This window comes from Bos grunniens, chromosome 12, assembly GCF_055505025.1.
Source record: "Bos grunniens cultivar Pamir isolate PY7600 chromosome 12, Bosgru_T2T1.0, whole genome shotgun sequence".
Lineage (NCBI taxonomy): Eukaryota > Metazoa > Chordata > Mammalia > Artiodactyla > Bovidae > Bos > Bos grunniens.
In genome coordinates, this window is record NC_141176.1 from 71,959,597 (window position 1) to 71,977,066 (window position 17,470).

The 17,470-nt window shown below is 45.0% G+C and overlaps 1 protein-coding gene across 1 annotated transcript in view; it reads left to right on the plus strand.

Annotated features, from left to right (window-relative positions):
- Nucleotides 1-571: 571 nt before the first annotated feature.
- LOC147361882 (ATP-binding cassette sub-family C member 4-like) overlaps nucleotides 572-17,470 on the plus strand; it is a 115,995-nt gene continuing 99,096 nt past the window's right edge. Inside the window, exons 1-2 of the mRNA XM_086328423.1 lie at nucleotides 572-645; nucleotides 16,312-16,435. Of these exons, the coding sequence (XP_086184549.1) occupies nucleotides 572-645; nucleotides 16,312-16,435 (198 nt within the window). The remainder of the gene's footprint in view (nucleotides 646-16,311; nucleotides 16,436-17,470) is intronic.

Below are 17,470 nucleotides of genomic sequence, written 5' to 3' on the forward strand. Positions count from 1 at the left end.
TTTTCCCTTCTCTTATCAAAACAGGATTTCTTAGGGCCAGCCTAGCAGTAGAACAGACACTAGGGAGCCTGGGGCTGTCATCTCAGTAGCCTGGCAGCTTTGTGCCGGTCATCTGTGCTCACTTCCACTGACCAGTACTGGCGACTAGCTCAGGGTATCTCGCGGTGGGCTGGGGTCTCTCCCAGGAAGGCCCCCCAGGGTCCTGCTCCATTCCAGTTGGAGACCTTCCCACAGCGCCCTTGTTTGGTCCTGATGAGGGCAGCGTGCCCAGAGGGCGGGCTGCTATCTCCTTCTGCCAGCTTTCTCTGGGTCTTCACCCCAGCTGAGGGGCGTTTCTGCTGCAGCCTGCCCCTCCTTCTCCTTCTGGGTGGGGACCCGGTCTCAGAGCGCGCCCTCTGGTACAGTTTGCAGCCCAGTGCAAGACCGTGGGCGCCTGGGGTCCTGCGCCCCGCGCCGTGCTGTTCTTTCACCTCCTCTATCAAAGGCGCCTGCAGCCTCCCCTCACACCTGCGTGTGGCCACCGGCTGCCCCCACTCAACACTCCCGACCCTCACGGGTCCAGTCCGGCAAGATGCGGCAGGTGTCCCCGGAGGAGAAGCCCAACCCGCTGCAGGACGCGAACGTCTGCTCTCGGCTGTTCTCCTGGTGAGCCCCGCCTGGGCTGAGACACCCCACCGTCTCAGGGCCAGTGCTTGATGCTGCTGCACCTTGCAGGGGCTGAGGGTCGAGGGTCAGGGCGAGGGAGCGCTTTCCGATGGCTGTTTGTAGCGGGTGGGGTCTCCCCACGCTGGACATGGGGGTCCCTGTCTGTGCCCTCTGGGTGGGGTGGCCGGAAGCGGTAGCAGGAACGGGAAGAGGGACCTGGTGGCAGGGCGCAGGGTCTCCCTGCCTTGCAGCTCTCTGCCCCATCAGGCTCCTTAGTCCCTGGGAGCAAGAGGGCAGCGGAAGCAAGAGGCAGGGAGTCTGAGAACCCAGGCTGCCCAGCGGGGTCACCGCCAGCAGGAGAAGGACTGGACCCGGACCTCCATCCTTAGCCTGCTTCCCCAGTACAGTTAGGATTCATAGTTCTGAATTAATTTGCACCCTTTCCCCACTAAGCAAACAGGCCTGAACAGCTTTATCTGATCTACCTTTATCTAATTAGTGCTCTGCTCCTGTTGCCATCTTCCAATAATGGCCCCACCTTTCCCCACATTCCTTAGGTGACAGCTGAGTTCCAGCTGCACTGGGCTCCCTTGTCCCTGTGTCTATGACCATGTCTCCCTGCCTTCCTCTTTCTTTCTGTATGCATCTCTCACTGTATATCCTGGTATCTAGTTGTGACACATTTCATGTGTGCAAGAACACTAATATTTTTATTTAATGAACGGGGACATGGTTCTTGAACACATTTTGCTTTTGTCTGGGATACATTGAGAGGACTGGAGGATGTATTTGACCATCCCCTTTCCTTACTGTGAGTGTCTCTGCTTCCACCTTTGAGAGTCACAATGGGTATGGGGTCCCTGAAGCCTGTGGGGTATTATCTGTATCTCTAGCCTTTCCAAAAGCAGTGCAGGGTCCTGATGCAGCTGGTCCTGCCCAGGAGTCCTCTGGTTCTGAAACCACTGAAGGGTCCCTGAGCTAGGAGGTAACACAGATGAAAAGCAGCTCAGAGAGATGAAGCTCTTAACTAAAGTTTTCCATCTGGTAGCTGGGACCACTTACTAGCTGGGTTGGAACCTTTGGGTTTAATCACACTTGGGTGATTTTTATATCATTTATTCCTGGATGCTAATCCATTCATCTTTCCCACAAATTCTGATGTTTCATTTTTTTATATGGGAGGGCCTTGGGGATCCCCAGGAAACCAAAGCTTCTACGCTTGTTCTGATGATGCTGTGTTCAGTATGTGTAATTAAATCTCTTGGCCATTTGGTGACAATATACAGCCTTGACATACTCCTTTTCCTGTTTGGAATCAGTCTATTGTTCCATGTCCAGTTCTAACTGTTGCTTCCTGACCTGCATACAAATTTCTCAAGAGGCAGGTCAGGTGGTCTGGTATTCCCATCTCTTGAAGAATTTTCGACAGTTTATTGTGATCCACACAGTCAAAGGCTTTGGCAGAGTCATGAAGCAGAAATAGATGTTTTTCTGGAACTCTCTTGTTCTTTCGATGATCCAGCAGATGTTGGCAATTTGATTTCTGGTTCCTCTGCCTTTTCTAAAACCAGCTTGAACATCTGAAAGTTCATGGTTCACGTATTGCTGAAGCCTGGCTTGGATAATTTTGACCATTACTTTACTAGAGTGTGAGATGAGTGCAATTGTGCGGTAGTTTGAGCCTTCTTTGGGATTGCCTTTCTTTCGGATTGGAACAGTTAGAACTGGACATGGAACAACAGACTGGTCCCAAATAGGAAAAGGAGTATGTCAAGGCTGTATATTGTCACCCTGCTTATTTAACTTATATGCAGAGTACATCATGAGAAGTGCTGGGCTGGATGAAGCACAAGTTGGAATCAAGATTGCTGGGAGAAATATCAATAACCTCAGATATGCAGATGACACCACCCTTATGGCAGAAAGTGAAGAGCTAAAAAGCCTCTTGAAAGTGAAAGAGGAGAGTGAAAAAGTTGGCTTAAAGCTCAACATTCAGAAAACTAAAATCATGGCATCTGGTCCCATCACTTCATTGGAAATAGATGGGGAAACAGTGGAAACAGTGTCAGACTTTATTTTTTGGGGCTCCAAAAGCACTGCAGATAGTGATTGCAGCCATGAAATTAAAAGATGCTTACTCCTTGGAGGGAAAGTTATGACCAACCTAGATAGTATATTAAAAAGCAGAGATATTACTTTGCCAACAAAGGTCTGTCTAGTCAATGCTATGGTTTTTCCAGTAGTCATGAATGGATGTGAGCGTTTGACTATGAAGAAAGCTGAGCACAGAAGAACTAAAGCTTTTGAACTGTGGTGTTGGAGAAGACTCTTGAGAGTCCCTTGGACAGCAAGGAGATCCAACCAGTCCATTCTAAAGGAGATCAGTCCTGGGTGTTCTTTGGAAAGACTGATGCTGAAGCTGAAACTCCAATACTTTGGCCACCTGATGCGAAGAGCTGACTCATTTGAAAAGACCCTGATGCTGGGAAATATTGAAGGCGGGAGGAGAAGGAACAACAGAGGATGAGATCATTGGATGACATCACGGACTCAATGGACATGAGTTTGGGTAAACTCTGGGAGTTGGTGATGGACAGGGAGGCCTGGCGTGCTGCAGTCCATGGGGTCGCAAAGAGTTGGACACGACTGAGTGACTGAACTGAACTGAACTGAAGTACATATAATACTTTTTCAGATTTTCATTTATTCTTTAGAGTTTTAAATTATATATTGTTAATTAAAATTGAACTTTTCTTTTTTAATTTTTCCTGTGGCTTTTGTAGTATGTCTTTTAAAAATCCTAAAAATCATCTAAATCTCTGTGTTTTATTTTATCTTTTTTCTTATTTTATTTATAACAGTAAAGACAGCTAGAATTTTTTTTTTTTTTTTTTAGTTTTTGATATAAGATAGGCCCCAGTTTTTTAAAAACTGTCCATTTTCCCATTATGGTTTATTAAATAATTCTTATTTCCCTCTACTGGAAATAAGAAGCACAGTTAATGTACCGTGTCCAGCTGGGAATGGATTGTCCAGTCTGCTGAGACTCACCCTGGCGATGTCCCTGCTGTCCTCACTGCAGCCTCTGGGGTATCCTCTGCTGAATTTCTCTCCTCCCTCCTCCCAGAAGCCAGCAGGTTGAGGGTGAGTGCAGGACCTGTCCTCAGAGATGAGAGTGGAGCAGGGTCTTAGACCAGATGCATTTGACCCTTCAGGGAGTGGTTACATCCTCAATCCCCTGACACTGACCATGTCTCAGTCAGTGAATTATCCCCTTGCAAAGGGAGTGTGGATGTGGAACCTATCACTCACGTTAAGACAGACTCTCCAGAGACTCTTGTCAGAGAAACTGATGACATGAGGGGGATGTGAACTGGCTGAGTACTGAGATCATTTAGAGAGGTTGGTCCTGTTAGGTCCTCAGTAACTACTGATTGTGAATGGATAGAAGTGTTTAATTTCAAACTAGAATTCTTTGCACCATTTTTAGAATACCACTTGTTATTCTTCATTAACAGTCATAAATCCACATGTTGTAGAAGGAGGCTGGGTGAGCTCTCCAGGGCTCTTTCTCTGGCCTTGACCTGTTGCCTGTAAGCATTTCATTTGTTGAGTTTTGGTAATTTTATACAATAACTATAGCCTCAAGAAAGAAGTAGAACAACCCAAAGGTATATTTAAAGTTACTTGTATGTCCTTATGGCAAAATAAACTGCCTAACAAGTTTAAGTTTATCTCTTGTAGTTTATTCTTGACATTTTTGGTCTTTATAGTCCTGCATCTGATCAGCCTGAGACTAGTATCCACTCAGATGTGTCAAGTGGATAATTTGCCTTTCAGAATCTTCCATGTTGATTCCCAGTCCTGTTGATTCCATTCCCTCTGTTGACCTGAACAAATAGACTGTCATATATTTTTTCCAGCAAAGATGAGCATATTCAGAATCATCAGAGAATGGCAGTTTGAGGTCTGCATTTGTGGAGAGCCAAGTGTAAGTCCCCAAAGTGCCAGGGCTGGAGAGTGCTTTTATAGAGGGGAAGAAGATCGGAGGGCTCTTTCAGAGTCCATGGCTTTTCATTGCCTGTGTCCTTGCCAGGAAAGGAGAGGAGTCCTTCTTGTTTCTGTTGGGCACTGCTGTTGTTGTAACCTCATGTATCAAACTTTCAGAGGCTTTCTACTGGGGACCACATGGGATTACTCAAGCACTCTGTGGTGGTGATGACTGCTCTTTGTCTGGGGAGACTTTGTCCTGTTCAGAGCATCACTGACTCTCTCAGCATCCCAGAGAGATGTTCTCTCCAGGTGTTTTCCCTGCTTTCCCAAGGTTAATACTGAGAGGATTTTGGCTGGTTCATGGTCATGTAACCAGGAAGTGGCAAAGTCTAGACTCTAACACAGGAACATTTCTAAATGAGGCACACTGGGTTCCATTTGTGTTTCTCATTAAATTTTTTAAAACTGTGGAAAATGCACACGACATAATATTTAGCATCTTGATGACTTTTAAGCATATGGATCAGTATTGTTAAGTATATTCATATTATTGTACAACCAATTTCTAGAACTCCTTTCATCCTGTAGTCAGTTCAGTTCAGTTCAGTCACTCAGTCATGTCTGACTCTTTGCAACCCCATGAATTGCAGCACGCCAGGCCTCCCTGTCCATCACCAACTCCCAGAGTTCACCCAAAGTCATGTGCATCGAGTCGGTGATACCATCCAGCCATCTCACCCTCTGTCGTCCCCTTCTCCTTCTGCCCCCAATCCCTCCCAGAATCAGGGTCTTTGCCAATGAGTCAACTCTTTGCATGAGGTGGCCAAAGTATTGGAGTTTCAGCCTTAGCATCAGTCCTTTCAATGAACACCCGGGACTGGTCTCCTTTAGGTTGGACTGGTTGGATCTCCTTGCAGTCCAAGGGACTCTCAAGAGTCTTCTCCAACACCACAGTTCAAAAGCATCAATTCTTCAGTGCTCAGCTTTCTTTATAGTCCAACTCTCACATCCATACATGACCACTGGAAAAACCATAGCCTTGACTAGATGGTATACTAGCGTGTTATTAAAACACTAACTCTCCACTTCCCTTGCCCCAAGCCCTTGGCAACCACAAGGCAAGTTTGTTTCTCTTTGAATTTGACTGCTCTGAGGACTTCATGTAAGTTCAATTCAGTTCAGTCACTCAGTCATGTCTGATTCTTTGCGACCCCATGAATCACAGCATGCCAGGCCTCCCTATCGATCACAGACTCCCAGAGTTTACCCAAACTCATGTCCATCGAGTCGGTGATGCCATCCAACCATCTCATCCTCTGTTGTTCGCTTCTCCTCCCACCCTCAATCTTTTCCAGCATCAGGGTCTTTTCAAATGAGTCAGCTCTTCGCATCAGGTGGCCAAAGTATTGGAGTTTCAGCTTCAGCATCAGTCCTTCCAATGAACACCCAGGACTGATCCTCTTTAGGATGGACTGGTTGGATCTCCTTGCAGTCCAAGGGACTCTCTAGAGTCTTCTCCAACACCACAGTTCAAAACCATCAATTCTTCGGCGCTCAGGTTTCTTTATACTCCAACTCTTACATCCATACATGACTACTGGAAAAACCATAGCCTTTTCTAGATGAACCTTTATTGTCAAAGTAATGTCTCTGCTTTCTAATATGCTATCTAGGTTGGTCATAACTTTCCTTGCAAGGAGTAAGGGTCTTTTAATTTCATAGCTGCAATCACAATCCACAGTGATTTTGGAGCCCCCCCCCCCCGCCCCCGCAAAAAACTCAGCTGCTATCTCCACTGTTTCCCCATCTATTTGCCATGAAGTTATGGGGAATGCCATGATGCCATGATGCCAGATGCCAAAATCTTTGTTTCCTGAATGTTGAGCTTTAAGGCAACTTTTTCACTCTCCTCTTTCACTTCCAACAAGAGGCTTTTTAGTTCCTCTTCACTTTCTGCCATAAGGGTGCTGTCATCTGCATATCTGAGGTTATTGATTTCTCCCGGCAATCTTGATTCCAGCTTGTGCTTCCTCCAGCCCAGCGTTTCTCATGATGTACTCTGAATATAAGTTAAATAAGCAGGGTGACAATATAAGGCCTTGAGGTACTCCTTTTCCTATTTGGAACCAGTCTGTTGTTCCATGTCCAGTTGTAACTGTTGCTTCCTGACCTGCATACACGTTTCTCAAGAGGCAGATCAGGTGGTGTGGTATCCTCATCTCTTTCAGAATTTTCCACAGTTTGTTGTGATCCACACAGTCAAAGGCTTTTACATAGTCAACAAAGGAGAAATAGATGTTTTTCTGGAACTCTCTTGTTCTTTTGATGATCCAGCAGATGTTGGCAATTTGATCTCTGGTTCCTCTGCCTTTTCTAAAACCAGCTTGAACATCTGGAAGTTCATGATTCATGTATTGCTGAACCCTGGCTTGGAGAATTTTGAGCATTACTTTACTAGCATGTGATGTAAATCAAGTCATAAAATATTTGCCTTTGTGATGCACCATTTTACAGTCACACCATCACTGTACAGGGTTCTAGTTTCTTCACATCCTTGCCAACATTATTTTTTATTCTTTTTTTCTCATGGTAGTCTTCCTAATATATGTGAGCTGGAATCTCATTGTGGTTTTCTTTTGCATTTCCCTTATGGTTAGTCATTTTGAGCATCTTTTGCTCTTCAAGCAGAATTTTAAAGAGGGTCTTTGTGGGCTTCCCTTGTTGCTCAGATGATGAAAAATATTGTCAGTAATGCAGGAGAACTTGGTTCAAGCTCTGGGTCAGAAAGATCCCCTGAAGAAGGGAATGGTTACCCACTCCAGTATTCTTGCCTGGAGAATTCCATGGACAGACCATGGGGTTACAGAGTGGGCACAACTGAGTGACTAACACTTTAATTTTGGGGGCAGAATGTCATCATCTGGGTAAGTCCTGGTGCTAATTTCCTGAGAATTTTCTATAGGGGACAAGTATGGAATAAATCACTCAACGTGTTTGAAGCCTGTTTAGTGGTAAACCTCACAGATGGTATACTGTTGTTTTGGAAGGTAACTGAGACCTAGAGATGTTAAATGTGGTGGAGGTGCTGAATTGGAGTGGAGACGTGAAGCAGAGGACAGCTGAGGCCCTGGGCGCTCAGCACCACTGCTGGGATGAGAGTCCAGTCTTCTGACTCCTGGACCAGGGTTCTTTTGGGGTGCCAAGGTACCCAGATTAGCAAAATCTGAAGTTCAGTCTATCTTATTGCTTCTTTAATGAGTCATGGATAGTCATACATTCAACAAATAGTTCTTGAGCATCTGTACACATGTCGTCCTAGGAATAACAGGATAAAAGAAATGTAATTTCTTACATTCAGTCACTCAGTCCTCTCCAACTCTGTGACCCCATGGACAAGCATACCAGGCTTCCTTGTCCTTTACTCTGTCCCAGAGTTTGCTGAAACTCGTGTCCGTCGAGTCAGTGATGTTATCTAACCATCTCACCTTTTGCTCTCCTCTTCTCTTTTGCCTTCAATCTTTCCCAGCATCCAGGTCTTTTCCAATCAGCTTGGCCAAAGTATTGGAGCTTCATCGTCAGGCCTTCCAATGAATATTCAGGGTTGATTTCCTTTAGGACTGACTGGTTTGATCTCTATCCATGGATTATTATGGTCTGGTCTTGGAAATTTCCTACCCTGGCAAAATCAGTAAAATGTTGTTTACCTATGGGCTGTTTCTACATAATAACTATTATCATTTAAATAATGCATAATCGATCTGAATAGGTTTTTTTGGTGGGATCATCTGTAAAGTTCTGTTTTTTCTCCTTATAATAAATAATTGCAGAGAGATAAGTTGAGATTATGTAAATATTGTCTTCCACTTGAAACTTTCACACACTGTTTTTAATTTCCATTGATGATTTTCTGACTTGATTGTTCCATTTTTTTTAAATTGTTAAACATTTTTATTGTGTATACTTATAACTTTACGGGACATGCAGGATAAAAAAGTGTAAAATATGAGTAAGCAGTTAAAATTTCAGCAGTCTTTTGGACCAACACTTGATTTGCACAAAGGATTAAGCATCTATATAGAACAGACATGCCTTGGGATACATAGTTTACAGATTGAATCACAAAACAATTCCCCAAGTGATTTCCTCATAGAAAGATTTAAAAAAAAACTTTGCACTTAAAAATTATTCAGTATAGTAAATTTTCAGTTATGTGCACAGTTTAAAAGTAATTGATTACTCCTTTAATGTTTGTTTGCAAGAATTTTCCTTTCTCTCCCATTTATGTAGCAGTACTGATTCATGGATTCTTTCATTATTTACTGGGTTAGGGTTCATAGCCATTTATTTGTTTTGATGCTCAAAGTATCCCAGATTTGTCTAGCAAGAGCCATTCAAGCTTCTCTGTCCTTCTACACATCCTCGTGATTCCTTGAGTGCTTCCTTAGTTTACAAAACAAGATGGCCCAGACCCATCTTGACTTTCTCTGCCTGTTGGTCTTTGCCTATAGACAGTGAGGCCTTTGTCGGGATTTCCTGGGGCTCTGCTCACCAGGGCTCATACTAGTTATGAGCAGCTCCCACAGAAATTCTCCTTTTACAGTCAGTGTTGTGGCTGGACCAGCCCTTGTGGTTCTTAGGATTGTGAGACACATCTCAGAAACAACCATCAGGGAACTTTGAAATGCCAAGGTGTATCACTCACATGCCCTGGAGGGTACAAGGCACCCCTGGGGTGACACAGAGAGGTCCTGAGTAGAGAGAGAGAGAAAGCTCATGAACAAGCTTGGATTTGGGGTTCTGCCTTTTTGAGGTTGAGGGTGGGGTGTCTAGGATTTTAAAGTTTCACTCTTTATTGGTGAATTTAAAAAATAAGAGGGGGAATTAAAGTGCAGGAAGGGAGAAGCAAACAGTCAGTGAGATGGTCTGTTATCAGGTTAACCAGAGCTTTCTAAAAGCGGGAACTTCACGGGTGGGGTGGCCTGGCTCTTTATCTCATTGTGTAGCTGTTACTTTGTATAGCTGTTCACTGGAGATGGATGTCTTTGACATGGATGTCTTCAAAGCTTAATGTCAGGCACTTATATTACAGTAATAAAAATGAACTATCAGGTGCTGACACACACTGCCCCAACCTTGGAACCAGCCATTTCTTCAGTTGGTTCCTTTTAGGGAAGAAGGTATTAAAAAGCCAAGGTCTGGATGAAGGGGGCCAAAGGGCACAAACTTCCATTATAAAATAAGTCAGTTATGGGGATGTAATGTGCACTCTGGTGACTATAGTTAATCCTACTGTATTGAATATTTGAAAGCTGGTAAGAGAGTAGACCTTAAAAACTTCTTCCCACAAGAAAAAAAATTGTAATTGTGTCTATGTTAAACAAAACCCCAAGATCGGGGGGCTAGAATGCTCTTTGCTAACAGTGTGTCATTGCTTCTGGGGCCTCTCAGCATACAGTTAGGGAGTGTGTATGTGTGTGTGTATGTCTATGTGTGAGTGTGTAAACACATATCTAATTATCCCCCCTTATCTCTATATATTTAAAATACAGTTGTTTTTTTAATTTTTTTAGCAAAGCCCATCACTGTAGGATTCTAATTAGAGCTGTATAATTTAGATATATGTCACTGTCCTTTTAATTTTTAACAGGTGGCTAAACCCCTTGTTTAAAATTGGTTACAAAAGGAAATTAAAACAAGATGATTTGTACTCAGTGCTTCCAGAAGATTGCTCCCAGAGCCTCGGAGAAGAGCTACAAGGGTGAGCACAGACAGCAGGGAGAAGGAGAGGGACAGTGAGAATTTCCATGTGGGGCTAAAGGTTTGGAGGAGGCTTTGCTTCCTCTGGGTTCTCCTGAGCCTCCTCCCCTGACGCTGCACACTCACCCCCTCAGGCTGACCCCAAGCTTAGCCCACTTTGGAGGCTGGGGGAGCCTGTGTTTCCTGTGCATCTGTGAACGTGGAGGGAGCCAGCAGCCATGGCCCTGGAGGCCGAGCTCTGTCCCTGGAGGTGGGGCCCCTAGAGGAGGGTGTCTGCCCTTCTGAGCTGCTCATGTCCTGTGAGTCCAGTCCAAAGTTTGGCAGGAACTTGTTTCCTGAGACTAAAACATTTACCTCAAGACCTGTTTCTCTGGTGCTTCAGGGTCTGCACCGCTCATCTTTCAGGAGCCCTGCCAGCAGTTAGCCAGCATCTATGGGGCAGCCAGAGAGCACCCTGTAGTGAAGGGTCATCTCCCACTCCGCCCCTCCCCTGTTTTCCCTTTGGTGGACAGGCTGCTCTTCACTGTGCTTTGTTTCTCATTGCAGGTACTGGGATCAGGAAGTGAAGAGAGCTGAGAAAGATGCACGGGAGCCTTCTTTAACAAAAGCTATCATAAAGTGTTACTGGAAATCCTATGTAGTTTGGGGAATTTTTACATTTCTTGAGGTGAAAACTTTTTCATACAGTGCATTGCTTTTCAGGGTATGTGGGTCAGTACTGAGATGGACATGTGTGGAGAGAGGTCAGTGGCTTAAGGTCTGAGGCTAAATCTCGTCTAGGAAACATGATATAACTCAGTGGTTGCATGTATCTTTAAAAAAATATATTTATTTGACTGCACTGGGTCTTTGTTGCTGTGTGCAGGATTTCTCTAGTTGCAGTGAGCGGGGTCTGCTCTCTAGTTGTGGTGTGTGGGCTTCTCATTCCAGTGGCTTCTCTTCTTGCAGAGCACAGGCTCTAGGGCACACAGGCTTCAGTAGTTGTGGCAGACAGGCTTTGTTGCCCCATGGCATGTGGAATCTTCCCGGACCAGGGATTGAACTTGTATCCTCTGCATTAGCACATGAATTCTGAACCACTTAACCACCATAACATCTTTTGAAAAAACCCAAATGAGTTTGTTGGCTAATTGAATATTTTCATTTTAACATAGTGTGATGGAAGGATGACACTAAAAAAGAAAAGATATTTTATACCATATTAGGACATTATTGGTGCTCAGTAAATGATACAAATGCTAAAATTAATCCTTTACTAGAAGAATATCCTACAACCTCAAGGAATATATACTTCCTGGTTTGGAGGAAATAAACTTGGACCAGAGCCCCAGTAATGTAAGGCATTTTACAGTTGCTCAGCAAATAATTGTTAACTTGCCCAGGTCACATCTGATGAATGCTTTCCTAAGAAAGGATCGTTGCTTTTCCCCTTCCTGTGGAACAGAACCTGGGCCCAGCATCTGGGCTGAACCTGCCAGAGCTCCCAGGGGCACCCCCTTCCCTGGGCTGCCCGCCCTGACCTATAGGCCAGGTCACTCAGGCCAGAGTCCCCGTGGGGAGGAGCTCCAGCTTCACCATGAATCATGGAGAATCTGTGCACCAACTGTGCTGGTTTCCATCCTGGCTGTCGGGGTGGTTTGCTGGTTGAAGGGGCATCCTGGTATCTTGGCATTGGCAAAGGGTGGAGAAGGGGATGTTCAGGGAAAACCAGAGACAGAAAGCTGTGAGGTCAGTGACCTCTGTGACCCTGAAGATCCTGGGTCAAGATCTCCCAGAGAACAGTTCACCTGGGGACACAGTGCCGTCAGCCCCCCTGTTCAGGCTGAGCCTGCTGGAGGTCTGCTGCAGACCCCCCTGGGTGGCTTGTGCTCTCCATGGCCCCTTAGCATTGCCTTAGGGACACAGGCAGGCTGTGAGTGTGTGATGGCAGGAGGGATAGAAGATGCAGTTGCTGAGAAAGGGGTGTTTTAGGTGGAGAAGGTGTGAGCTGTCATCAGTCCATCGTGTTGGGGGTGAGGTGATGGGCCAGGTGGTTTACAGGTGGGCAGCATGGCTCTTGTTTAAAGGCTGTGTTGTACTGAAGGGCACTGTGGGCAGTGGGCAGCTGGGAAGCTGGCAGGTGAAGTCCACCCACACAACTGGAAAGACAGAGAATCTGTCAGCTCCCAGGTGACTGGGTGGTCCTGGGAGATGGAGTTCTCGTTGATGACAAAGGTATGTTGACCATTGTGCCAGAGGGTGGGAACAGGTGTGTGGGGCAGAGTGCCACCTTAAAGAGGGCTCTGACCATGTAGATACCTCGGTGTCTTGAGAAGGGCAGGATGGAGTGTTTATTTCTAAGTTGTCCAGCCCCAGGAATACTTCCTGCTGGGAATCCAGGAAGGCCAGGCCTGGGGCTGCATAAGGTGCAACTGGTAGAGCTCTGGGCCCTCCTTCAGGACACTGGTTGTTGGGTGGTCATGGCAGAGAAGTGGGGAGTTGAGGACCTGGTAAATGTGAGGGTTCATCCTCTGTAGTACTAGAAGTACTGTTACCAGTAACAAGGTAACTACATAACCACATACTCAGTAGTTATGGTGGTGTCCACAGCAGTACTATTAGTTTAGTAAGCGGGGCTTCCCTGGTAGCTCAGTGGTAAAGAATCCACCTGCCAATGCAGGATATGAGGGTTCATTCCCTGAGTTGGGAAGATTCCCTGGAGGAAATGGTAACCCACTCCAGTATTCTTGCTTGAGAAATCCCATGGGCAGAGGAACCTGGTGGGTTGGAGACCGTGGGGTCACAGAGTGGAATGTGACTTAGCAACTGAACACATGCACACACAACAACAGGAAGTACTTGAAAAAAGTTATGTATTAGGAATTGCTATGAGCACTTTATGTGCAGTATCACTTTTATTCCTTTGGCTGACAACGAAGTTGTAGGTTTCATATTACCCCATTTTAGAAGAAAGGACGCTGAGTCCAAGTATTTACACAGTGTGCCTCTGATCACACAACACAGAAAGGACAGTGAGGTTCCATCTTGGGCTCTCTGACTTATGAGGCTGACCATCTCAATGACTGAGAGCTTGTCCAGGGTAGGAAGGCTCGTCTTGAGAGCTTTGTCTTCAGGGTCTCAGACACATGCATCCTGGACTTGGCCAAAGGATAATAAATAGGATGCTAAGAACTTCCTGCAGCAGGAAGTCAGATGGGATCATAAATGAGGGTAGCCATTTATCATCATAAATGAGGGCCATAAATATGGCCACCCAGGTGGCCATATCCCCTGGGTGCTGGAAGTGGCTGGGGTGTTAACAGTGGCAGCAACATCATGCTTCCTTCAGATGGACCAGGAGCCCTTCAGGCATCACCTCCCCCTCATTACCATCCCTATGTGATTTTTTTTTCTTAACTGCGCTGAATCTTCATTGCTGCACTCAGGCTTTCTCTGGTTGTGGCAAGTGGGGGATACTGTAGTTACAGTGCTCGGGCTTCTCATTATGGTGGCTTCTCTAATTGTGGAGCACAGACTGTAGGACTCACAGGCTCAGTAATTGTGGTGCATGGACTAAGTGCCATGTGGGATCTTCCTGGACCAGGGATTGAACCCATGTCTACTGCATTGGCAGGTGGATTCTTAACCACCAGGCCACATGGGAAGCCCATGACATTACTCCTTAATGAGACTGATCGCTCAACTGGCTTATTAAATACTGTCTCTCAGCAGAAAATTCCAGACACTTAGGTGGTAATGACCTGCCTTTATTTTGTACTCGTTCTTGGTGCATTTGTTGTATCTATCAATATTCTTTTTGGTAGGGGACATTACTCTTATTTCTCCTGTAATTACAATGATATTAGGCTCAAATTGAGAGCTAACTAACAGGCAACACTGATTCCCAAAGAGAATAATATGTTTCAGGAAAGGTTGGGATGGCAGGTGTTAGTGCTGGCTTCTGGTGGAGAGCCCCAGATTTGCAGGCTGCAGAACTGGACTGCCCTCGGCCATGCCTGGGCTGACATTCTTGCTTCTCTGTGTAAGCCTACAAATTTCTCTTTCAGTGAAGTCTATAAAAAGTCTGTTTTACATTTTACAGTATGAGGGGCTCTTCCATAAACTCTTAGAGCTTCTAGGGGTGAATGATGGGGCTTGTTGGAAATGTAAAGCCTTTGTGTTCTTGTGAATTGATCCTCCTACTCTGATCTGATCATCCTACTCATACTTCTTTGGCTAAATGGTGAACTGTTATTTCTCGGTAGTAAATGAAGCCTTCTGTGACCTTGTGAAAGGTGAGACAGTTGGTACAGCCTGTGAACGTGTATGTAGAACAAAGGAGTGTTGGAGTTTAATGTTACATTCATTTGAGGAACGGGGCCACCTTTCTGTAAATATCCTGATCAGGCACTAGGTGGCTGAACAGAAAATGCTGTTAGTTTTGTTTCATGTCTGATGTTTTGGATTCTCTTTCCCTTCCCCTTGCATGTGGGCTCCTCAACTTCAGCCAGACAGAAGAGAGCTATCAAAGCAAGCTTGTTGGTTGTTCACTCTGTCTGTTAATAAGGAGGGATTGCCTAAAAGGAAAAGCTTGTTTCAAAGGTCCTGAAAGATTTCCAAACTTTTATCATTGTGTCTTTTTTTGTGGAGGAAATGATGTTGAGGGCCAAGGTGTTCACTTTTGGTGACTTGGATTTGTGTTGAGTGTTTGGTTTTCCTTGAGGGGGAGAAGGGGACCTTCAGGGGGTGACTAGAGGGAGGAAGTAAGTTGTGGGGTGGAGTGGCCATTTGGCAGAGTGAGCAAATGATGTTTTTTGCTTTTAGTTTTGGGGAGGAAAATTGATTTCTTTAAGTCTTACTCAGGAGGTAAGCTTCAATGTCCCCCAGTTCGCTGATTTAGGATTTTAATTTTTGCCTTGGGGAAGAGATGATTGGTAACATTTCTTCCAAACCAGTACTTTCAATATGTGGCTGATGACAAATCATGGAAGACATCGTTTTTTAGATTGACTTCTACCATGTTTAATTTTTTACTCCAAGGAACATCCCAGCTTCTAGTGGGTAGAGATGTTAATACAGTATCATCCTGGGGCTGAGAGCCTGGGAACCTCCCAGACTGGTTTCTTTGTGATACTCCAACAGAGGGTGGGCTCCATTCTCTTCATCTACAGACATGTGCAGTTCAGGGTGAGAAAGAGTGGATATGTTTGTGCCGGTGTCTCTGTTCATAAGGATCCTTAAAGCAGAAGATGGTAAGAGCATGTCCCACATATAGGAGCCACTTTGACTTTCTGTTGGGTTGAGACATTGAGCGTTCAAGGGACAGGGGAAGCCTGGGATCAGGGCTTGTGTTCATATGGAAGCAGAATTCTTGGCCTTCTTCTGCCACCTTTATCCTTATTCATCTTAAGGCTCACTTGGTATTTTGTCAAATGTGTTCTAAAGTACTGGTTGTAATATTTATTGAGCTTCCAGAGTGTATTCAGCACAATCGGAGAAGGCAATGGCACCCCACTCCAGTACTCTTGCCTGGAAAAGCCCATGGACGGAGGAGCCTGGTAGGCTGCAGTCCATGGGGTCGAGAAGAGTCGGACATGACTGAGCGACTTCACTTCACAATGTACTAAAGCTTTATTGTCTTGGAATACAGAGTTTAGGCTTAAGGTTAAAACTGTTGTCTGCTTGTCTTCTAGAAGATAGTAGATCTGCATTTTTTTTTTTTTAGATTAGCCGTGGATGTAGCATTATGTCAAAATACCTTTTTAACATGCTAATAATAAAAGTAAAGTTTGAATTAAAAAAAAAGGTATGGCTTGCATTTCTAATTAAAGCTTTTTTCTTTCAGGAAGGCACCAGAGTAGTTCAGCCCATATTTTTGGGGAAAATAATTAGTTATGTTGAAAACTCTAATTCTGTCACCTTGCATGAAGCCTACAGCTACGCAGCAGGACTGAGTGCCTGTGTGCTTGTGTGGGCCATTCTGCACCACTTGTACTTCTACCACATGCAGCGCGTGGGGATGAGGCTGAGAGTAGCCGTGTGCCATATGATCTACCGCAAGGTGAGTGTCACTCGGTACCACGGTGTGTACCTCCCCTGAAGGATCAGGAACATTTGTGGAAAGTTCTCTGTAAATTACACATTTTGTGACTAGAAATACTTACGCATTACTAGAGAAATGTGCTAGGGCTTCAGCAGGTGGCTCAGTGGTAAAGAACCCGCCTGCCAATGCAGGAGACACAGGTTTGATCCCTGGGTCAGGAAGATACCCTGGAGAAGGAAATGGCTACCTACTCCAGTTTTCTTGCCTGGAGAATCCCATGGAGCCTGGGAGGCTACAGTCTGTGGAGCCACAAAGAGTTGGACACAACTTAGTGACTGAATAGCAACAGAGAAGCTTGCTATTTGCCTCATCAAGTTTGTTGTCATCTCAGCAAACTTTTGCCAATGTATAATGGAAAGCTTTCTATTTAGATTGGGTCAGGGCTGCCTTTGATGACTTCCGGCCACAGGCTGTGGCATAATCCCTGGTTCTGGGAGAAACCAGGCTGGGTGATAGAAATGGAGTGGCCACTAAGCTCATAGTCGTAGTTTGTCTACATTGTGGATTCCAGGCTGGGGCACGTCTCCAGGAGCATTCTAAGGTTGCAAATCTGCTACTTCCTAAAATGGCCCATTCAGCATTTTAGTGCTCTTTTCAGATGAACTTTGATCTTGTGGGAGGGATCATATGTAAAATGGTGTGTCATTTATTAACATTTCCACAGTTTTGGTAAAATTACTTTTGGCTTTTGATCATTGACTTTTTAAAATTGTGGCAAAATACACACAATATAGGGCTTCCCTGGTGGTTCAGATGGTAAGGAATCTGCCTGTAATACGGGAGACCCAGGTTCAATCTCTGGGTCGGGAAGATCCCCTGGAGAAAGGAATGGCAACCCATTCCAATATTCTTGCCTGGAGAATCCCATGGACAGAGGAGCCTAGAGGGTTATACTGTCCATGGGGTCACAAAGAGTTGGACATGAATGAGTGACTAACACTTCACTTCATACACAATATAACATTTACCATTTTTAACTTTTTCTTTTAAACC